The 25,226-nt window shown below is 35.7% G+C and overlaps 1 protein-coding gene across 1 annotated transcript in view; it reads right to left on the bottom strand.

The window, feature by feature from the left end:
• The window catches only part of LOC149198897 (uncharacterized), a 28,930-nt gene extending 4,924 nt beyond the window's left edge, over nucleotides 1-24,006 (bottom strand). Inside the window, exon 1 of the mRNA XM_089400402.1 lies at nucleotides 22,839-24,006. Within this exon, the coding sequence (XP_089256528.1) occupies nucleotides 22,839-24,006 (1,168 nt within the window). The remainder of the gene's footprint in view (nucleotides 1-22,838) is intronic.
• Nucleotides 24,007-25,226: the final 1,220 nt, after the last annotated feature.

Genomic DNA, 25,226 nt, shown 5'->3' with positions numbered 1-25,226 from the left:
TCTCAAAAGGAGATCTCTGTGTAGAAGAGTGTTTTGCTTGTTGTGAGCATGTTGTACATAACACAAATGTTCATCCCAAATCTTAGGATGTTTGCTGCAATATCCTCTGAGTAACTGTATCACCGTCCTGTTTACTACTGCTGTCTGGCCATCAGTTTGTGGATGAAAAGCTGTGATCTTCTTCAGTTTGGTGTCCATCAGTTCCCATAGACTTGACCAAAAATTTCCCACAAATCGGGTGTCTCGATCAGATACAATGGAAGTGGGTAATCCAAAATGAACCCATACATGTTCAAAGAACAATTTCGCAGTTTGTTCAACTGTAATCTGTTTATTACAAGGTATCAAAATACACATTTTGTTGAACCTATCCACAACAACATAGAGATAATCATGAGGTTTCCTAGATTTAGGCAGTCCTCCAACAAAATCCATGGAAACACTTTCCCAAGGGTGAGAAGGAACTGGTAATGGAGTGTACAAGCCTAGTTTTCTATTGTTGGGCTTGCTTTTAGCACACATAGTACACCCTCTTACATATCTAGAAACTGTCTCATTCATTTTTGGCCAATAAAAAAATCTTTGCAGCTGTGCAACTGTTTTACTTACCCCACAGTGACCTGATATCAGAGAAGTGTGTGCTTCCCTAATTATCTTTACTCTCTCAGTTTGTAGAATGCAGAGTTTCCCATAATGGTATAAGAGTCGGTCCTTTACATGATAGTCCAATTCTTCTACTCGTTTTCCTTGACCCAAAGTTGCATATACATCTTTAAAGTATATATCTTGAGCATATTGTTCAATGTAACTCTCATGTAACACAAAATTATGCTTAAGTATAGTAGATGCATTTATAAAGGGTCTAGATAACATGTCTGCAACTTTATTATGTATGCCCTTTTTATATCGGATGACTAAATGAAGCTGTTGTAGAAAACCCATCCATCTATAGTGTCTTGATTGCTGCAACTTTGTTTGGGAGTGTAGATATTGAAGTGGTTGATGATCAGTATGGATTATTGTCTCTTTGCCCATTAAGTAATGTTTCCACTTTTCCACACTCTGAACTAATGCATACAATTCTTTATCATATGTAGGATAATTAACTACTGCAGGATTAAAAGTCTCAGAATGATAACATATGGGTTTACCATGCTGTGTCAACAATGCTCCCATGACATAGTCACTGGCATCTGTTTGGATCTCAAATGGTCTTTGCAGATCAGGCAGTGCTAGTACAGGTGTTGTACTAATCTTTTCTTTCAAGGTGTCGAAGGCTTTCTGATGTTTGCTTCCCCACGGAAACACCTTGTTCAATCCTGTCAAAGCATGTAAGGGAGCTGCAACTGAGGAAAAGTTAGAAATGAACTTCCTCCAATATTGTGCTACCCCTAAGAAGCTTCTCACTTCTGTAGTAGACTTGGGTTTAGGCCAGTTTACAATGACTGCCACTTTAGAGGGATCTATTTTGAATTCACCACCCCCTACTATATGACCCAAATAATTTAGAGATTTTTTGCCAAATTCACATTTTGAGAGTTTAACATAAAGTTTTTTTCTTTTCAAAACATCTAATGTCTGCTTAACATGCTTTAAGTGTTCTTCCCACATTTTGCTAAAAATCAGAATGTCATCCAGATACACAATAACAAAATCATCAAGAAAAGGTTTGAGTACATCATTCATTAATCTCATGAAAGTAGCAGGAGCATTAGTTAAGCCAAAAGGCATAACCAGCCACTCATATAATCCCTGCTTTGTTTTGAAAGCAGTCTTCCATGCATCTTGTTCTGCAACTCTGACCTGATGGTATCCACTGTGCAAGTCTAACTTGGTGAAATAAATAGCTTCTTTCAATTGATCCAAAAGATCATCTATGCAAGGAAGGGGATAATGATTTTTGATTGTTATCTTATTCAGTGCTCGGTAATCAATGCACATTCTCCACAAGCCATCTTTCTTTCTCACCAAAACAATTGGTGACCCACATGGTGATGTGCTAGGTCTAATGAACTCTTTCTCAAGCAACTCCTGCACCTGCTTCTTGATTTCAGCATTCTCTAAAGCAGACAACCTGTACATTTCAATGTTAGGTAATGGAGCATCTTGCTACAAAATAATATCATGTACTATTTCCTTTTTGGGTGGCAGACCTTTAGGTTCTTGAAACAAGATATCATACTCTGAAACAACCTTTTCTAAATCAACTTGTTGTTTAGCATTACAGCCCTCAAATACATTGGTTTTATCAGGTTTCTTTTCCTTTACAACCATCAGCAAGAATTGTCTACATGAAGTTATCGTTCATTTCATCTACCCTGAGTTTCTGAGAGTATAATTATTCTTGAGCTTATGAGCTCTTCCAAAGTATTGGATTCCATCTTTAACAAGTAGATACTTGTTCTCAGTTCTATAGAAAATAGCTTTTCTGTCGTACAAGTAAGGACTTCCTAAAACAATTCCACATATATCCTAGGGAATTATGTCTAACTCAACCTCATCTACACATGCTGACCCAAAAGAAAACTTGAGTTTTCACTGTCTAGTCACTTGTAGTTGTGCTTTATCATTCAACCATCCTAATGGGTATGGTTTCCTGTGAGGTGTAGTTACTAATCCCAACTTCTTCACAATTGCTTCAGAAATTAGATTTACTTGTGAGCCACTATCAAACAAAGTATCAATCTTTTGATGTTTGGAAATAACTCAAATATGGAAAAGCTCATGTCTTTTTCTCTCATTCTCTTCATCAATAATAGATTGTGCAGAATTACTAGTAGATGCTTCAGAATTCTTACCTTCTATACCTATAGCTGCAATGGTTGTTTCATCTCCTGAGTCTCACCCCAAATCTTTCTGAATAGTTGCAACAGTCTTCTTCTTCTTTCCCTCGAACTTCTTAGGTCTCAGCTTTGGATGCAGAATCCAACAGTGCTCATCTTCATGCCCATCCTTTTTACAGTGAGTGCATGAAGCCTTACTCTTCTGTGCAGTATTAGCCTTCCTTGCTTTCCATTTCTGCTTTCTTTTCTCCTTATTCTTGCTTTCAGTGGGTTGGGATGGTCCCCCAACTTCGGGACTTCCATTCTTTCCTCTAGCTTCTAGATGAGTAGCTTGTACAAATACCTCATCTATACTAGTGGGATTAAACATGAGGATGGTATGCCTCATGTAGCTATGTAGACCACCAATGTACTTCAAAAGAGTTTCAGATGAGTCTAATGAAATTCCTAGAATCAATGCTCTCTTTCTGAATTCTTAAGTGTACCCTTGCACACTTTTCCCTTTCAACTGTCGAAGAGTTTTCCAACTCATCATGGCTTGTTGCATGTAGGCCAATGGATAGAACTGCTTTTTGATTGCAGAAACAAATTCACTCTAGACAGAGATAGTCTTACCATGTCTCTTCATGTCAGCTTGGGTCCTGCCTTCCCACCAAACCAAGGCAGTGCCTCCTAGGCGTAGGCTTGTCAACTGAATCTTTCTCTTGTCTGAATCAATACTCTGCACTCTGCAATAAACATCAATTTGTCTAGTCCAATTGTCCAACTTTTCTGCATTCAACTCCCCGTCATATATAGGCAAATCAAATTTAACATCTAGCTTAATCAAGGATGCCTTCTTGTTATGTACTGGGCTATTAGGAGGTGTGAGAAAGCTTTCCTTTTTCCCTCTTCCTTTTGAGTGGCCATGGAAGTGAGACTCATCTTCTCCTTTGTCTTGCCTGAAGCCTGATGAATCTTCCTCCTTATGCTTTCTAAAGTCCCTATACATTTCTTCTACCATGGAATTTATGGCTAGAAAACTATCTATGAATTGAGGGTCTAGTCTTACAAAACCTTCTTCTGACATTGTCTTCTGAGGATAGACTCTCCCAATTTCAGGATTAGTTTCAACTAACTCTCCTTCTCCTAACTTGAGCTTTGATCTAGTTAGCATTCAACAGCTAAACCAACACAAGCTTGTCTAACCTTAACAACCTAGAGCTCTGATACCACTTGATCTGAAAATCACCCTTGAGTGACCTCAGTTAATTAATTAATGAATGAAGGTATTACAGACTCATGTTTTGGCGTGTGTCTATGTTATTTTAGGCAATAGACCGATCAAATTGAAAAATAAATAGACACTGGAAATAGAAAAACAGTAGAGAAACACAGTAAGCAAAAACAAGAACACAATAATTAATAAGGAGTTCAACCTATCCTCCAGAGCTACATCTCCAGTCCAGATTTCAGTGGTGGCCTTCTTTTATTGTGTCTTTAAAGCAGAGAATTACAATGAGGAGCTCAATCTAAGTCTCCTGAAACAGAATTGCTTGGTAGGGTGGTACTTGGATTCCGCAAGCCACTAGAGTGCACAGACTCTTTTCCTTACCAACTCTTGACCTCTCTGGTCTTTAATGGAAGGAGCTCAATGTGGTGCTCAATTCCCAATAGATCCTCTCAGGGATTGCTCGATGCTGCCTTATGCTGCAGGTCAGCTCATCCCTCTATCTTTCTGCTCTTTGCTTCACTGTCTCTTCGTTCTCTGTCTTCGCCTTCTTCTTTCTCCGGTTCTTCCTCTTGGTGTCCTCTCTCTTCCTTCTATTCTGTCTGTTCATGGCTTTGAATCCAATCGTTCTCATGACTGCTCACTTCCTCTTCCACCCTCGTCGGATCGCTTGCTGCTGCTCGCTTGGAGTTCCCTGTCTCTGCGTCTTCATCAACGGCTCACAGGGAGTGGTCACTTGTCCTCCTACGAACTGCGCCAACATTTTCCTCATCGGTTCAGTTCTTTGGTTACACCGTGGAACGAGTCACCCGCCACCTCAGTGGTCAAATCAGACCTCAAATCCTTATACATCGCGGCTTAATCCCCTGTTAAATCTGGTTCTTTCATCGGGTGCATTCTTAGCTGTTAGATATGGAGTTCCCAGATCCGACGCCATTCGCTCATTTCGCGTGGTTGAATTTCTCGACCATTAGCGCGCCATGAGTGACGGTTTTCTCTCTCCTCTGCCTGCCACATGTCGGGCGCTGAGTGGAATTGCTCCTTTCTCTCCAATTCCACTTACCGCCCAAGGGTGCCCCCAATAGATACCACCGGTTTTGGAGCGCGGGTCCCGCCTTTAGCCTTTAGCACTTTTCCTCACGGTTTTCCCGGCTTCCATGCGACCAAGCACTCGGGGCCTCTCCTTCTCGAGGGGTTTTGCCCAGCGATGCACGATTAGCACTAAGCGCTAATCACGCATCAGAAACTGCCTCCTTTTCCCGATCCAGGCTTCCCAGGTGCTAGTTTCGCCTCCTGCGTGGTCTCCATGGGCCTCGGTCAGCGTGCTTTGACCGAGGTCCTCATCGTTCCTCGCTGGCTGCCAACTGCCACTGTTCAGAGGTCTTCCTGATCACTTTGTGCTCATAATTCTTTGAAGTCTGTCCTATTTTGGTACAGCCATGGTGTTTTGATTATTCTTCATGGATCCAATTCGGATTAGTTGGAAACAGAGCTCACTCACTATTTCATCTCTCTTCTCAAAGAGCCAAGGAATGAACAGGATCATGACATTAAAAATATCACAAAGAATTTCCCCAAAATCCTCACTGAGGAACATAACAAAATGCTCCTTAGGAAAGTTTTCCTCCAGGAAGTGGAAGATGTGGTCATGGGAATGCCCAATGGAAAAGCCTCAGGTCTGGATGGTTTCACTATTGATTTCTACAAAGCTTGTTGGCCCATCCTCAAATTGGAAGTGCATGCCCTTGTGGAAGAATCTCGCATTCAGAAGTCTATCCTTAAATCCCTTAACTCCACTTTCCTTACTTTGATTCCCAAGGGAAATACTGTTGATTCCCCGAACAAATTTAGGCCCATAGCCCTCTGCAATGTCATATACAAAATAATCTCCAAAGTCCTTTCCAATCAGATTAAAGTCATCCTTCCTCTCCTTATCTCCCATCAACAATATGGCTATGTGGAAGGAAGGAAAATCATGGATAGTATCATTCTTTCTCATGAGCTAATCCACTCTCTCAAATCCCAAAAACAATCTGGTATGATGATTCAACTAGATATGTCCAAATCCTTTCATAAAATTACCTGGGATTATATGAGACAGGTCTTGGGAGCATTTGGGTTCCACAAAGACAACATCAAGTGGATCATGGCTATGGTATCAGGAGGTTTTTTCTCCATCCTCATGAATGGTTCCCCTTCGCAACCCTTTAATCCTTCTAGGGGTATCAGGCAAGGGGATCCTATCTCTCCCTTCCTCTTTGTCATTATCACTGAAGGGTTAAGCTACACAATCTCTGCTGCCTTGCAAGCTAATAAGCTCACTGGTCTCCAGCCCCATGCCTCTGTTGCCCCCTCCACGCACTAGCAATTTGTGGATGACACCCTTCTTATGGGGCTCCCAACGATCAAAGAAGCATCCTATTTCATGTCCATTTTGTCTGACTTCTCTACGGCCTCTAGAACCTCTATGAATCCTGAGAAATCCAAGTTGTTATTATTTAACACCCCGCTGCCTATTCGTAGGAACATCGTCAGACTCTTGGTCATTCCCATCAACACCCTCCCCTCCATTTACCTTGGAGTTCCCCTTACAGAGATGCCACTCTCCTGAGCCACTTGGGAGAACCTGATCAATAAGTTGGAGAAGAGAATTGTCAATTGGACCTTTAGATCTCTCAATCTGGCAGGTCATCTTATCCTGGTCAAATCTGTGTTACAGGCCATCCCACTCTACTTGTACTCGGCTTTGGCAGTCCCAAAACTGATTTCAAACAAAATTAGAAACCTGGAGAGGAACTTTTTATGGAGAGGTGCAGAGGTAAAACAAAAATGGGCTCTAGTGGCATGGGAATAAATTTGCAAGCCCAAAAAAGATGATGGCCTTGGTCTTAGAGACATAGACCTCCTAGGAAAGGCCCTAGGAGCCAAAACCTTATGGAGATGGATTGCAAACCCCAAATCCACCTGGGGAATACTATGGAAAGAAAAGTATACCCCCTCCCTCTCGCAAGAGAAAATTATCATTCTAAATGGAGATATCAAAGGTTCAGTCATACGGAACCAAGCGTGGGAGAACAAGGATATAATACAAAATCACAGTTTTTGGGAAATAGGCAGCAGAAACAAGGCTCTTTTCTGGGAGGACTCCTAGCTACAAAGGTCGGTACTTGATCAAGATCATTATCACCAAATCAAGACTGATATGAAAAACAGAGGGAATACCAAAGTCAGCCTGTATTGGAAACCGAGTGACGAAGAGGATAGATGGAGAATCTGGTTGGATCAAGAGGATTGGACTCCCCATATGAATCCCCAGGCCTGGTCGGACCTCTCATCAGAACTTCAAAAAAGACAAATCCTCATTGACTCTGTAGAGGATCAAATCAGATGGGGTAACAAATGTGCAGGACACTTCAATTTAAAAGAAGCCTATAGATACATCGCCAAGCTAGATCAACTTCAACCAGACCCGAAGTGGAACTCTATTTGGGACAGGAAGCACTAGCCAAAAATATCTATCTTTCTATGGTTATTCATGCACAAAAAGATTTTAACGTGGGACAACCTAAGAAGAAAATGTTTTATTGGTACCTCTAGATGCCTTCTCTGCTAGCAAGAAGAAGAAACCCCCAATCACCTGCTGAATGTATTCCCATACGCGTCCAAATTCTAGGACTGGATACTACTGGTTTTCAGCAACTCAGATCAGGATCCCTCCTCCATTCAAAGCACCATCGTGAACTGGAGATCTTCCTTCTCCTCACATCCTTTGGTTAACCGCGCATGGAATTTAATTCCTGGTCTGGTCTATTGGGCACTTTGGAAGGAGCACAACGAAAGAATATTTCGTGGCATCTATACTCAGGAGGAAATCATAATACCAAAGATCAAAAGTGCAATTTGGGAAACGGTGACTTCTCTACCTACTCAGACTGCCAAAGCCCCTCCCACTATCTCCGAAGCGAGAATACTCTCAATGTTGGACCTCCCTCAGATCAAGGTACACGAAGTCACCCTCCTCTCCAGGCATGAAAAACAAAAAAACATCTGGAGGACGCCAGAGCTGGGGACTTTAAAGCTCAACTAGGACGGTGCTGCTAAAGGTAATCTAAGCCAAGCCGGTTTTGGAGGAGCCTTCAGAAACAAAAAAGGAGAAATAATCTGGTTATATGAGGGAAATATAGGTTCAGCCACAAACAATGCCACAAAACTTCATACCCTAGAAAATGGCATAACCATAACACACAACCTAAAGCTCAGTCCTCTGATTGTGGAAGGAGATTCCACACTGGCCACTCAGATTGGTAAAAAAATTCAGCACGGCATCGAGGTGGATAAAATTTCGAAAAAATGGCGCCTAAGAAAAATAATTCAATGGATCAAGCAGAGAATTGACAGCATGGCATGCCTCCACTTTTAAGCCATCAGAAGGAATGACAATAAACTTGCGGACAGACTGGTGAATGAGGGCACTGCAGGGACCCTACGCTTGCATTTCTGAGCTTGGTAGGATTTGGAGGATAGTGAACTGCGTCAGCACTGCGCATCAATCAATGTCGAATATAACCACTCTACTGAACAATAATTGTTCGCGTTCCCTTCATCATTGCAAGGTCGATTTTAAGTGTCGGTGGAAGGATAGAATTGTGGTGCATGCGCCCAAACCCATCCTTGGCCTGCTAGATACACGAGCCCTCGCTGCCACCTCCCCTCTCCCTTATGCGGCCGCTGGCTCCCAGTCACATCCTCTCTGCTTGGCTCTTCTTCCACCTCATCGCATCAGATCTTTGCATGCTTCCCCTTCCCAACCCTCTTCCCCACTCCCGACCTCCCTCCTTCCCCCAACCTTTATATATTTCCCCTTCTCTCTTTTCTCCCTCATTCTCCTCTCTACCCTCATCCCTTTTCGTTGGTCCTTCGCTCCTTGGTTCCTCTCGCTCCCAAGCCCTTCCGCTCCCTTCATGGCCCCGAAGAATAGCTCCATCCCTGGTTCCAGTTTGGGAGGTGCACGTAGTCACGCAACCTCCTGTTGGAAATCTCTGGGTTTTCCCCCCACCACTCGCGCAGAGACCTCCACAAGGCGCGCAACTCTGTGCTATGTGGTGATGGTTATTCCTGAAACTCAATAGCTCATTGCCGACTTAGAAGCCCATGCTAATGATCTTTGAAGAGAGGTCACGACTGAGGAAGTCAATGCTGACTTCACCTGGATTCCGGATCCTGCCATCACCCGAGCGCGCGAAACCTCTACGCGCAAAATATCGAAACATGGTGGAAAATGAAAAACATCATGGGGCAAGCAATGCATGAGCAGAAGGAGCGCACCAAGGCACTCGAAACAAAGATTGATAGACTGAATGCGAAGTTTGTAATTTATGTCGAAGCCATCCACCACTGCCGATTTATAACTCGGGACGCACCACAATACACTGGTATCAGGAAGAAGTCAATGACGAAGGTCCATTCGGCTGCTGAAGGATCCCCAAGCATCAAGGAAGAGGCTGCTAGGGCCTCCACCAGTCATCCGAACACCACCGTGCAACAGGAGGGCAGCTCTCAGGAGACTCCCATTCTTCTGGAGGATGATCTGGTAACCACCAACCAGGATTGACTTCGACAACCTCCTTTTTGTCTCTCTTCCTCCACAGAGGACTGTCTGTCATGGAGGAAAATGACTCTCACCTTGTCTGCCTCGCAATGGATTTTTTATACTCTTTATGTTTCTATACTCTCAGTTTTGAGAATGATGTAAAGAGGGTTCTACTTTGTTTCTACCTTTGGACTCAAAACCCATTTTTTCCAAGGTTGCATTGTAAAAAAGATAATACCATGGCCATTTCAGGGATTTCTGTTGGGTCTTGTGTCAGACTCTCTCTCCCACACAACCCAAAAAATGTAATTTTCCAGTTCCTTGAGTAATATATTCTATCTTATTCACAAAAAAAACCCAAGGGATTATAAACCCAAGGAACGAATATTAAACCCAAGGGATTAATAATATAAACTCAAGGTATGTAAACCCTAAGATAAATATTATAAACCCTAAAACAATAAAGATTGTTGATAGTTGATTTTCATATTGAGAATATTTGTCACAATGCGACATTGGACCATGGTTGTCCATGGTTGACCATGATTGATTTTCATATGGAGACAATATTTGTAACAATGTGACATTGGACCATGGTTGATTTTCATATTGAAAAAATCTTTGTCACATTTTGATGTTGGATGATGGTTGACCATGATTATAAACCCAATGGATTTATATTAAACCCAAAAATTAATATTATAAATCCTATGAAAAATATTATACCCTAGGAATATGAACCCTTTGATTAATAAACCCAAGCGATTGATATTGTAAACCCAAGGGAATGATAAACAAAGGGGAATAATAAATGGTTGTTTTTCATATTGACACAATATTTGTCACAATGTGACATTGGACTATGGTTGACCATAATTTATTTTCATATTGAGATAACATTTGGCACAATGTGACGTTGGACAATGGTTGGTCGTGGTTGATTTTCATATTGAGACAATATTTTTCACAATGCGACGTTGGGCCATGGTTGACCATGGATGACCATGGTTGCCACAGTGTAACATTGGACCAATGGATTGAAACCCAAGGGATATATTATAAACCCAAGGGATTAATGCTAAAACCCCAAGTTATTATAAACCTAAGGGAATAATATTAACCCTAGGAAAATGGACCCGTAGATTAATAAACCCAACGAATTAATATTATAAACCCAAGGGAATAATATACCCAAGGGATTAATATTAAAAATCCAGAAGGATTATAAACCCAAGAGAGTAATATTAAACCCAAGGGAATAATATTATAACCCTATGTATATAAACCCTAAAATAAACATCGTTGACCATGTTTTACCATGGTTGATTTTCATATATGCTATATTATAAACCATAATATCAAACCCAATATTAAAATTCGTAATTATAAAACCTTTAGTATAAACCCTAATATTAAATATTAATATATTAATTATTTATTAAGAAAATATTGTATTAATAAATATTAATATATTAATATATATTAATAAATATTAAACCCAAAGGATTTATACTATAAACCTTAAGGAGTAAATATTATAAATGAAAGGGAATAATATTAAACCCAAAGGATAATTATTATAGTCCCTTCATATTTTAATATTATAAAACCAAGGGATTATTGATATTATTGATACTAAAAACCCAAGGGATTATAAACCCAAGGGAATAATATTAAACCTTATGAATATGAACCCTAAAATAAACATGGTTGACGCTGGTTAACCATGTTTAATTTTCATATTGAGATAATCCTTGTTCCAATGTGACATACGACCATGGTTGACCATGCTTGACCATGATTTATTTTCAAATCAAGAGAATCTTTGTCACAATGCGACATTGGACCATGGTTGACCATGGTTGATTCTAATATTTGTCACAATGCGACATTTGACCATGGTTGGCTATGAGTGGTTGGGATTATAAACTTAAGTAAATAATATTATATCCTAGGAATATGAACCCTTATATTAATAAACCCAAGGGATTGATATTATAAACCTAAGGGAATTGTGAGGACCCAACCATAGGTCCTTTAAATATTGATATAATCATTCAATTAAATTTCCCAAATTTTGAGAAAAATTAAATAAATTTCACAAAATTTTAGAACAAGGAAAATTTCAGGTTTATAAAACATCATAAGCATGAACATATATTAATTTAATTCTACAAAATGCATAACTTTTAACAATTTACATAAATAAAATAACTAACTGAAGAATACTTGATTCGATGACTTTGTTGGGATGCTCTTGACTCTGTTAGGATGCTCATGTTGGGCTACTTAATCGAATTTACCTCCCAGCCAACTAGGAATGATTTCTTAGCCCAGGGAATGTCCATAGGTTCCCTAGCCCTCTGAGTCCAAGTCCAACCAGTTGTAGTGTGTCCAAGTTAAAACCACCACTCTCCAATAGATCCAAGTTTGAGTTCTCTCATTTTTCTCTCTATTATATTCCTTCTCCTTCTCTACCTTCCTCCTCCAAATAAAATCCTCCAATGCCAAAATAAAGAATAGGGATCCCCCTTCTCCTCTCATCCTCCTTCTATTTATGTCTCTTTCTTTCATCCACTTGAACCAAATACCATTAATGCCATGAATACACCCCCATCATTTTAATTTAATGACCTTGACTTTCCTTTTCATATAGTATCCCAAAATAAATTTGAGGAGACACCTTGGAAATTGAAATACAAATATTTAATTCAGAAATAAATTGGAGAAGACCATATCCTATCCAAAAGTAAATTTGAGAAGACACCTTAAGAATTGAAATAGGAGTATTTAATTTAGAAATAAATTGGAGAAAACCATATCTTATCCAAAAGTAAATTTGAGAAGACACCTTGGGAATTGATTAATAATTAAATAATAATAAATAATAAAAAGTCATATTAGTAAAATAAAGTTACAGATTCACAAGTGTAGGTATGACTTAATAATAATTACACTGAGAGATGCATTCTACAGCCCAATATGACCCTGATGTGTAAGTATGTCATGTCCTCAAAAAATAATAAAAATATTTCTTACTAATGTCGGCCAAAACATTAACTTGAATATTAAATTATATATAACTTTTAAATCTTATTAATGGACTAATATTAATTATTAAAATATAACTATGTACTATTATATATAATTTGAATGGATAATAAATTATCTCATGCATTTAATAGTTCCTTTATCATATACGTGAATTTCAATGGATCATAAATTTACCTTTAACAAAAAAATTTACCACATTAAAATTGCAAATTAGGTAAAATATTAAACATATTTACTCAGATTTACTAAAGCTAATAACATCTTTTAAATCAAAGGAAAAAGGTTAATTCAACAAAAAGAATCGGAAATCCCGCTCCAAAATCTTTTAATAAATTTTTTGATTAAATATTTGTAAAATGAATCTTTAGAGGGAAAAAACATATCCTATGGATATATTAAAGTCTTTAAAGACATAAATATTTCCACATCAAAGTTCTAATATTTGAAAATATTAATTTGATGTAGTTTTATTATAATTTTTGTTATCATGCCACAAAAAACATTATTACATCTAATATTAATATCATTAAATTTAATAACTTTTGATTAATACAATATTAAATTTAATATGATATTCAATTTGTTATATTATAATATATATTAATATATCATGATATATATTAACTCTAGATATATATATGTAGGGAAGAACAAAGACATAAAGTGGTAGAGGTGGAGAGATAGAGGGAGTGACAAGGGAGATATGGAGATAAAATGAAGGTGAAAGACATAGAGAGAGAAGATTGGAGAGAGAGAGGGGGGGTTATAAGGGAAAGATGTAGAGAGAGAGTGTGTATGTTTTGGGGTGACATATAGATACAAAGAAGGAGAGATGGAAGGAAGGAGGAAGCAAAGGAGAGAGGGAGGGAGAGAGAGATGGAGTTGGAGGGAAAGATGGAGGGAGGTAAGAAGAAATACCTAGAGAGAGAAAGGTGGAGAGAGAGAGAGAGGGAGTGATAAGGGAGATAGAGTGAGAGGGAGAGAGGAGAGAAGGAGGGAAGAGAGAGAGACGAGGAGGAGAGAGAGTGAAGGGGAAGAGAGAGGGAGAGGAAGAGGGAGGGGGAGATATATAGATATGGAGAAAGCGTGTGTATGTTTTGGGGGTGATATAGAGAGACAAAGGAGAGGCAAATGAGATAAATATATATATATATATATATATATATATATATATATATATATATATATATATATATATATATATATATATATATATATATATATATATAGATAGATATAGATATATATATATATATATATATATGGATGGGAGGTGAAGAGAGGGAAGAAGAGGGAGATAGAGAGGGAGGAAGAAATAGATAGATATGGAGAGAGTGGGTGTGTATGTTTAGTGGGGTGAGATAGAGAGACAAAGAAGGAGATATGGAGGGATATATAGATATAGATGGATAGGGGAGAGAGGGAAGAATATTTTTTGTTCTATATGTATTGATTTCAGTGTAGATGACAATTTATAATCCTATTTGATTGTTTGCACTAGATGCATTGATTTAAGTGTAGATGTTGATTTCTATTTATATTTGATTGCTTGCACTTGATGCATTGATTTTAGTTTAGATGTTGATTTCTAATCCTATTTGATTGCTTGCAATATGCATTGATTTCACTGTAGATGTTGATTTCTAATCTCATTTGATTTCTTGCATTAGATGCATTGATTTCAATGTAGATGTTGTTTTCTAATCCTATTTGATTGTTTTCATTAGATGCATTAGATGTTTTTAAGCTTGAGGTTGTAGATTATTAAAAAAAATATTTTTCAAGATATATTTAGTAATACATAGAGGGACACTATTAAGAAATAATTAGCTATCAAAAGTTGTGATACCTAGAATTAAAATGAAAAATATGTGCATAATAAATCCTCCTGCAAAGTGAAAATTAATCCTTGACAAGATTGTCTCCCTTCTTCATCACCAACCAATTACTAATAGACAATTACATATATTCAAAATTACTAATAGAGTAATTGCATACAACAATGTATTCAAAAATATTTATAAGAGGAAAATGTATATTTATAAACATCAAAACAAATCAAAATATTCTTGAAGGAGTTGTGATAATGGTTTGGAGAAACAAATTATATAAAGATTTTATAAATTTGGCCACTCATTAAAAAAAAATCAAAAATTCATTATTTATTGACTTTGCAAAAATAGACTATAGATAAAAAAAATCATCAAAATATTCTTGAAGGAAATAAATTATTTCCTACATAAACAAAGAAAAATATTATTTCAAGAGTAATCTTGACGCAGTAAATTATTAAAACTACCCTTCAATATATATTTTGTTATATTTGGAGGAACACTATTTAGAATTAATTATTGTCAAAAGTTGTGATACCTAAAATTAAATGAAATAGATGTGCAATATTAATCCTCCTGCAAACTATTGACATGATTGTCTCCCTTCTTCATCACCAACTAATTACTAATAAACAATTACATACACATATAAAATTATAACACAACAACTGTAAAATTCACAAACATTACCTTCCAAATCCAAACACATAAACACACAAATCACTTAAAGTATCCAAACACAGACGTACAAACCATTCAAGGAAAGAAACACAAACCAAAATAAAGAAGAGAATGATATGGTCATGCCAAGCAAAGAAAACATAACATGAACTTTTAATTTTATCTCAAACATATACATAATAATGATAATCTAAAAATGTGACATTGTTTCCCTCAACTGGAACCAACTTAGATCCATCTAAAACCAGATCTATCATGTGTCGAGAGGGATCAAATCCCTCGAGGTGAAAACCTTTCCTCAAGTTCTACACACCAAAAAGAAGGTTTTCACGTCGAGGGATTTGATCCCTCTCAGCGCATGATAGATCCGGTGTTAGACAGATCTAAGCTAGTTATAAGTCAATATTTTTAGGTTAATTAAACTCTAATCAAAATTACCATGATAGTTTCAAGTAGGGAATTACAAGAATAATAAACCCAAGGGATTAAAATTATAAACCCAAGGTATATACACCCTAAGATAAATATTATAAACCCTAAAATAAGCACAATTGACCATGGTTGATTTCCATATTAAGCCAATCCTTGTCACAATGCGATGTTCGACCATGGTTGATCATGTTTGACCATGATTGGTTTTCATATCGAGACAATATTTGTCACAATGCGACATTGGACCATGGTTAACCATGGTTGATTTTCATATTGAGACAATCTTTGTCACAATGTGACATTTGACCATGGTTGACCATGCTCGGCTATGATTAACCATGGTTGACCATGGTTGATATTATAAAGGAAAGGGAATAATAAACCCCAGGGATTGATATTATAAACCCAAGGTAATAATAAACCCAAGGGATTAATACTAGAACCCCAAGGATTATGAACCCAAGGAATTAATACTAAAACCCCAAGGATTATGGACCCAAGGGAATAATATTAAATCCAAGGGACTAATATTATAAACCCAAGGTATATAAACCCTAAGATAAATATTATAAATACTAAAATAAACATGTTTGAACATGGTTGATTTTCATATTGAGACAATCCTTGTCACAATTTGACGTTGGACCATGGTTGATTTTCATATCAAGGCAATCTTTGTCACAACGCGACATTCGACCATGGTTGACCATGATTGACCATGGATGACCATGCTTGATTTTATAAAACATGGTTGACCAACATTGACCATGATTGACCATGGTAAACCATGGTTGACCATGATTATCATATTAAGACAATATTTGTCATAATGTGATATAGGACCATGGTTGAAACAATGTTTGATTTTCATATTGAGACAATATTTGTCACAATGCGATGTTGTACTATGGTAGACCATGATTGAATTTATAAAACATAGTTGACCATGATTGGCCATAGTTGACCATAGTTGACCATGATTGATATTATAAATCACGGGGAATAATAAACCCTATGGATTAATAATAAGAACCCAAGTGATTATAAACCCAAGGGAATAATGAACCCAAGGGAATAATGAACCCAAGGGATAAAAATTACAAACCCAAGGAATATAAACCCTAAGATAAATATTATAAACCCTAAAATAAATGTGGTTGGCCATGGTTGATTTCCATATTGAGACAATCCTTGTCACAATGTGACATTGGACCATGGTTGACCACGATTTATGTTTATATCGAGACAATCTTTGTCTCAATGCGACAGAGGACCATGGTTGACCATGGTTTATTTTCATATTGAGACAATATTTATGTTAATAAAATATTATAAACCAAGGGAATAATAAGTTACCCAGGGATTGATATTATAAATCCAAGGGAATAATAAGGCCAAGGAATTAATACTAAAAGTCCAAAGGATTATGAACCCAAGGGACTAATATTAAACCCAAAGGATTAATATTATAAACCTAAGGTATATAAATAGGAAGAAAAGTATTAAAAACCATAAAATAAACATGGTTGACCAAGCCTGATTTTCATATTTCCTTGTCACAATGCAATGTTGGACCATGGTTGACCGTGATTGGTTTTCATATTAAAAATCTTTGTCCCAATGAGGCATTGGAGCAATGTTTCCCATGGTTGGTTTTCATATTGAGATAATCATTGTCATAATGCAACATTGCAACATGGTTGACCATGAATGATTTTATAAAATATGATTGACCATGGTTGATTTGCATATTGAGACAATCCTTGTCACAATGCAACGTTGGACCATGGTTGACGATGCTTGCCCATGATTTATTTTCATATTGAGACAATCTTTGTCACAATGCGACGTTGAACCATGGTTGATCATGGTTGATTTTCATATTGACAATTTTTTTGTCAAAATGTGACATTGAACCATGACTCACCGTGATTGATTCTATAAAACATGGGTGAGCATGGTTGACCATGATTGATAGTATAAACCCAAAGGATTAATACTAAAACCCTAAGGGATTATGAACCCAAGGGAAAAATATTGAACCCAAGAGATTAAATAATATAAACTCAAGGTATATAAACCCTAAGATAAATATTACAAACCCTAAAATAAACATGGTTGACTATGGTTGATTTTCATATTGAGACAATCCTTGTCACAATGCGACATTGTAGCATGGTTGACCGTGATTGACCATGATTGATTTTCATATCGAGACAATATTTGTCACAATGCGATGTTGGAACATGATTGACCATGGTTGATTTTCATATTGACACAATCTTTGTCACAATGCGACATTGTACCATGGTTGACCATGATTGATATTATAAACCCAAAGGAATAATAAACCCAATGGATTGAAACTAAAAACCCAAGGGATTATAATCTCAAGGGAATAATATTAAACCCATGGGAATAATATAAACCAAAATTATATAAACCCTAAGATAAATATTTTAAACCCTTAAATAAATAGGGTTGACCATGGTTTATTTTCATATTGATATAATCTTTGTCACAATGCGGCGTTGGACAATGTTCGACCATGATTGAACCCTTAAGTTAATAAACCCAAGGGATTGATATTATAAACCCAAGGGATAAATATTAAAACCCCAAGGGATTGTGAACCCAAGGGAATAATATTAAACCTAAGAAATCAATCTTATAAACCCAAAGTATACAAACCTTAAGATAAATATTATAAACCCTAAAATAAACATGGTTGACCATGGTTGATTTTCATATTGAGACAATCCTTCTCACAATGGACATTGGACCATGGTTGACTATGTTTAACCATGATTTATTTTCATATTGAAACAACCTTTGGCACAATGCAACGTTGGACCATGGTTGACCATGGTTGATTTTCATATTCAGACAATCTTTGTCACAATGCGTCATTGAACCATGCTTGGATATGATTGACCATGGTTCACCATGATTGATTCTATAAAACATGGTTGACCATGATCAAGAAAAATTTAATGTTAAGAGAAATCTCAATCTTTGATTTGTTAACTACTATTAAGAATATTTTATAATATTTCATAAAGCTTAAATTCCTACTATCCACTTTTAGTTATTGATAAATATATTCAAATATTGGAGATTGGATTATAAAATAAACAAACATACTGAAGTAAATATTTTATGAATATTCAATAAAGATTAAATTTATTTCATCTACTATAATTATTAAATTAAAAATCAATTTTAGAGACTAAATTATAAAATAAACAAACATATTCAGGTAAATATTTTATTAATATTCAATAAAGATTAAACATATTGAAGTAAATATTTTATGAATATTCAATAAAAATTAAATCTCTTTCATCTATTATAATTATTAAATTAAAAATCAATTTTGAAAACTAAATTATAAAATAAACAAACTTATTCTGGTAAATATTTTATTAATATTCAATTAAAATTAAATCTTTTTCAATTATTATAATTATTAAATTAAAAATTAAAATATCTTATTCTAAAATAGTTATTGATTTTAAGTTGTAATTTCAAAATTTAAATAAAGTGCTTTTAATATATATATATATATATATATATATATATATATATATTTTAATACAATAAAGAAATATTCCAAAATATTTATTTATTAAATTGAGATTATTTATTAATATTTGTTAATTATAGAGTTTATTTATTTCAAATATGAAATTAAAATACCCTAATTAAAATACATTATAGCATATGAGGCATAGATAATATTGAATAGTAAATTGTAATATTTAAAATTTAACTAAGATTTTTTAAAGGTACTAATTTTTTATATATATAAAAAGATATTTCAAAATATTCATTAATTAAATTAGATTAAATTGAGTTTATTTATTAATTATATAGATTTGATGTATTTTAAATATTATTAAATAGAGTTTATTTATTTATAAAGTATATCCAAAACAAGGTAATTTCATAATTGAAATCAATAATTTTAAGATTTCAACATTATAACATTTTGAAGTTTCAGGATTGAAACATTAAAACATTTATTTATGGTTACAAAGGAAGAAAGGTAATCATATGTTAATTACTTGAAATATTAAATGAAAACCAACATTATCATAAAATTAAGTATAATTTGAATATATTGTTTAGCGGTTAAAAATATATTCATATTTTTTATAAGAAATTACAATTTCAAATTAAATAAACACTTGTAATGTTTCTCTCCCACAACATATATTGTCTAATTTGAATAGTGTATTGATTGCATGTATCTTTACGTTGATCAAATATTGTTGTTAGGATAATGCTTGGCACAATCAATAAGCATATCACCTTAGTACATTGATTACTATACATTCTGGAATATGTATATGTTGTGTAATTTGAATGATATATTGATTGCATGTATTTTTAGTTGATCGAACATTGTTATTAGCATAATGCTTTGCAACATCAATACACATATCAAGTTAGTTTATTGATTGTTATACATTATGGAGTCTTGTCAAATTGTTTTTAGTTTTTTGAATACATATAATTTTAGATTGATTTTAGTTTCATTAATAAGGATTTGACTTTTTGAAAATATGACATTTGTCTGAAATTTAGTGAGAAGTTTTTTTTTGAGTAATAAGTTTGAATCTTGTAACTTATATTATTAATGTTCCAAATCTTCTTGAGAAAAAAAATAATTTATATATTAAAAAACATATAAACAATAAAAAATTTCCAAATTTTTTAAGAAGGTAAATTTATTTATACTTTTAAAAATTTATAACCAATAAAAAATTCACAATCTAGTAGAAAGTTTTAAGAACCAATTTCAAACCAAAAAATAGAAATCTTTTCGTTTCATATGATGTTTAGGTTTCAATTGATACTTAGCTATAAACTACAACAATTCTTGTTATATATGTATATATTATGTGCTTTAAAATGTTCCAGGTCATATAATATATAATTTAGTCTAGATTCTATTGATTATGGTTTCCTTTACTCGATATTTTTTTAATTTTTATATATATTAAAGTCTCTTTATATTAAATCTAGATTGATGAAACATTAATATACATTAAAACTCTTACGGGTCAAAGCTTATACATATTTAAATTGATATAACCTTTGTGTACAAAAAGTTCACTTTATAATATAAAATTATCAAATGAATTTATTAAAGCCACATATATCATAAAGGTGTGTGCATCACCTGAAAATTGTATCGTGGAATCATCCATGTTTGTATATATAGTCAATCTAGCTGATTCTTTTTGGTCATGAATGTTCTTCCAAAAGTCCACAAAACCAACATGATTGCCTTGTTGATAGGCCACAACATCTCAATCTACAATTTGGAAGAGTGTGGTTTTGCAGCAAATGAGGCAAAATTGAAATGCAAATGAAAGACCGACGACAAGTTTGTTAAATATGTTAGGCATACGAAATCAACTCTCTCTTTTTTCCCTGTTTCAAATTATTTTTTGATGCAGGTCTACCCTGCAATACCCATAATCCTCCATCTCATGCATATACAAATTCGTCTCAAACAATTGCCCAATTAAACTTCAATACACGGGCAAATTCAACAACTTAAATTCGCGGAAGCTCTTCAAATATCTTATTCACAAATTTCTATGTTTTAGAAAAAAAACCACGCTTCAAATCTTTTTTTCATGCAATCAACCCCAAATCTTCATTTCAATCCAAATTTAGAAACTTCATGCAGAAGCTTGCTCTTTTTAGCTTCAATCTATTGTTAAATCCCATTCTAATAACATTCACATATGGCTGGATTCAATCAAAAGAATTCACTCATGTTTTAAAAGCTCGACCTGGCAATTCATACTACTGCAATCCAAGTAATGTATGCTTCTTCTATTAAATGTTCATAGAACATTTGAACAAACCTTTGAATTGGTTTAAGTTCCGGCTCAAATACACATGCGTCCCTTAAAACTTTGGTAATTGGTTAGCAAACCAATGCCCTTACACATTCATTTTCAAATTCTGCTATGGCAATTACAAAAACTCAGATTTATATTCAAAAGCCAATTACTAACAACAACATACCTCCCATGAATTCAACAACGCTTTCTCTTCTACCCAATTTCCACAGTGTTTTCTCTGCATTCGATTTTAAACGTCTACGTGTCGATTGTCCCATTTTTCTAAGCCAGAACTTGGCGCTTTAACGAGAATTAAGCTGCTGTGAGATGTAAGTCGATCTCCATCTTCCAGCAAACATGCCTTCAATTTAGTTTCACGCTGTATATCACACAATTCCACCTCGATTTCTTTAACGCCTTCTTGCCAGATTGCAATTCTTCAGTGCTTACGATTTTACCAAACAATTCCAGGTGTTAATTCACTGTATAATGCTCATAAACAGAAATCGAACCTATGAATCCTGTCTTCTCTGTTGTGAATCGATTGCACAGAAATCGATTCATCAATCCCATACAACACTGTCATTTAATTTTAAATGTGTTTTTGCTCGTTCCATGCAATTCAACCAGTTCATAAATTTCAAATGCCTTTCTTCAACATATGCAGACAAAATCGATATAAATGTATACTCATTTACAATCAAAGCTTACAATCTCTTAATACAAAAATCGCTCATCTTGTCCAAGACTGGAAACGCACTTTGATTTAAGATTTCTTTCATAGATACACAACAATTAACATTGTTCATTACAGTTCTTCTTATAACCAGCAACATACATCAATCAATCGATATTGAATTCTTCTCATACACAACTCAGGAAGAAGGCATAAACTTCAGAAATCCAATGCTGTATTAATGCACAAAATTACTTACAAACTCTTGATTTGGCCAGATATTCGAGATCTATGGCCCTTTACAATTGTTCATAGATTTACAGGAAAAAACCCTGTCTCCTCCCTGTCTCCCTATTCTATTCTACCAAAAGGAAAATATACATCAGTCACACCTAACTACTTCTTTCCACACAAGAAAGAATTAGTTATTCAGTTATAACTCAACATTTAACTAAATTAGACCCCTTTTAATTACCTACCCTTATTGAAATTAACACAATTTAACAACTAATTCTTCCTCAAGTCTTGCATTTAGCATGTGACCACCCCGTCACATTGCTGGCCCAAGTCTAGATGCTCCTGCATCAGACTTTCACGCTTGAAAACATTCATGATCTCCTGATCATGTGCTTTCAAGAAGGAATGAAGAAAAATTCCTCCTAGATCCCAGACTTTGTCCTGGAGTTGTCCATATGCAACTAATCTAAGTCTCTCACATCTTGCCATTGTTGCATCTCTTTCCTTTGAAATAATGAGATTTTCAGCCTCCTGCAACGCAGTAACTTGGCCTTTTATTTCTTCCTCCAGCTTCTGCAAATCTGACAAAGCCCTCTCCATTTTATGGCTGACATCATCCTTCTCCAAGCTCAATGCCTTTGCCTCAGCAGCAACCCGGCCAGCTTCCTTGAAATTTCTTGCTGTAGCTGCCACTTTCTTTTCGGCTTTTAGTTCTGGACCCCTTTTATCAATGAACAACAGTTTTTGTTTCATGGAAGTGATCTCTTGATTGAGGTTAGCTTTGGCAGATGAAAGCTCCTGAAGAGATGACCTTGCAGCTGCAACCTGCTGTCTCAACCCTTGGACTTCTTGTGAAATTTGTTCCTCCTTCTCGACCAGTTTCACCTTATTTTCTCTGGATTGCAAAAAGGATGAAACTATCAATTTCCTCAAATCCACCAACTCCTGAAGTACCCTTGCCTCATCCCCAGCATTGTCAGCCAACCAAACGAGGTTTACCCTCTTTTGGTCCACTGAGGTAAGCAACTGATCGACTTCCATTTTCTTCATGGAAAGAATTTCAGAGTTAGTATACAGTTGGTCTAATACACACTGTAGTTCTTCATACTTTCCTTTTGTTCCTATAAGATTTTCTTCAAACTTGGACACTCTATCAGAAATCATTTTTTCAACACTTTGAATTTGCATATCACTTTCTGATATCTCTTCTTCCTTAGCTTTAACCAAGGTGAGCAGATGTTGCAGCTCTTGCATCAATGTTTCTCGAGTATTAAAAAGGATTTTTTCCTCTTCCATGTCCTCCCTAATAGAATCATTAATTGATTCTCTGAGTTTTGCATCTGCATCTTCAATTATCTTCAATTCAATATCAGTTTCCAATTTCTTCAGCTCCAAAGCTTCTTTCTCTAGTTGCCACTTTTCCATTTCATTGGCAACAGTGTTTTCTGCCTCTTTAATGAGAGTATCTGCAGTTTCTATAACCTCCTCAAAGATGTTAAAAAGGTCATAATACTGACCATGGATGTCATCACAAACAGTGAATTGCTTTCCATTCAGAGAAATCGCCTCCAGTAAATCCTTTGCTTGCAATACCATTTGAAATGCACACCTTCTGCGTATGTTTTCCAGATTCTTGAAGTCTTCCATCACCTTCTTTATAAATTCCAATGTTTTATTTCCTCCTTCTATTCCATGTTGTAGCTCCACCTTTATTGAATGAAAATCAATGGGTTCAACAACCGAATGATTCACCAGATCATTCACTGAGATGGCCTCAATAAATCTAATTTTTTTGACTGTTGTTTCGGTCTCTTCAAGCCTTTGGGTGGCATCAGGACCATTTAGACAAATTCTTTTAACTCGCTGAAAATCTTTTAATACTTGACTGTTCACCTTTCCTGATGCTGCCAGCCTTTGCCTCCTGATCTACTGCGACCTCAATTTCTTTATGTTCTCAGTCTCTGTTTCCAGTCGATCTTCTTGCTGGTCATCTTCATTAATTCTCCCTTCCTTCTCTAGCTGGTTGCTGCTGTCCAGCTGCTTCTTCCTTTGTCTCACACATTTACCACTGGCAGTAATTGGAATGCTTAATGGCATACTTGTTTCAAACATAGAACTACCTGACATGTGGATCCCATCATTCTCAGTAACCAATTCCACAGAATTTCCACTGCTTGGCGCTACAGGGTGCCCAATCTTCTCCAGTGTTGATGGCTGAAAGCTCAAAGATTTTTCATCTACAACATATTGCTGCTTTGTCTTTGGACGAATGCAAGTTTGCTTTGGAAATCCGGACTGATGGTGTTGATCCACATTCCCAGAGAAATCTGACTCTGGCATAGGTACAGCTGTTAGAAAAGTTTCGGTTCTCCGAGTCAAGGTACTGGGTGAAACTTTCATATCTTGCATTATAATCACAGGAGCTTCATTCAGAGCAGTAGTGTCAGAAATTCCTCTCCCTTTCACATGGCCCTTCTGTTCATTCGCCTTCATATGATGATTTAGGTTTTCCTTGCTCACATTGTTCGTCCTTAGAAAACTTTCCTATTTTCCCTGTTCATATTTCGCAACATTGATAGGGATATCACAAACATCATTCTTTCCAAAGTTCCTTTCAGCTGCAGTCACATCTGAAACTTGAATGGCATCACTATCGGAATGGGTGTCCCGCTCTTTAAGAAGACCATTTTTCTCACTGAGATTTGGTCGACTTCTTTCATATTCATTGGTAATACAGTTACCATTGGCAAAGCTACCGCCAAGAATATTTTCTATCTTGCCAGGAGCAACATGTAATAATTTTGAATTTTTATTTTGACTGACAATGACCTGCTCTTGCTGCATAGCTTCAGATGCTACTGGCCCAC

This window comes from Pinus tabuliformis, chromosome 2_1 (genome assembly GCF_031772625.1).
Source record: "Pinus tabuliformis cultivar Carrire ecotype Pingquan chromosome 2_1, CPIR1, whole genome shotgun sequence".
Lineage (NCBI taxonomy): Eukaryota > Viridiplantae > Streptophyta > Pinopsida > Pinales > Pinaceae > Pinus > Pinus tabuliformis.
The sequence above is the reverse complement of the archived record's forward strand: the minus strand, read 5'-3'. Positions and strand labels throughout refer to the sequence as shown.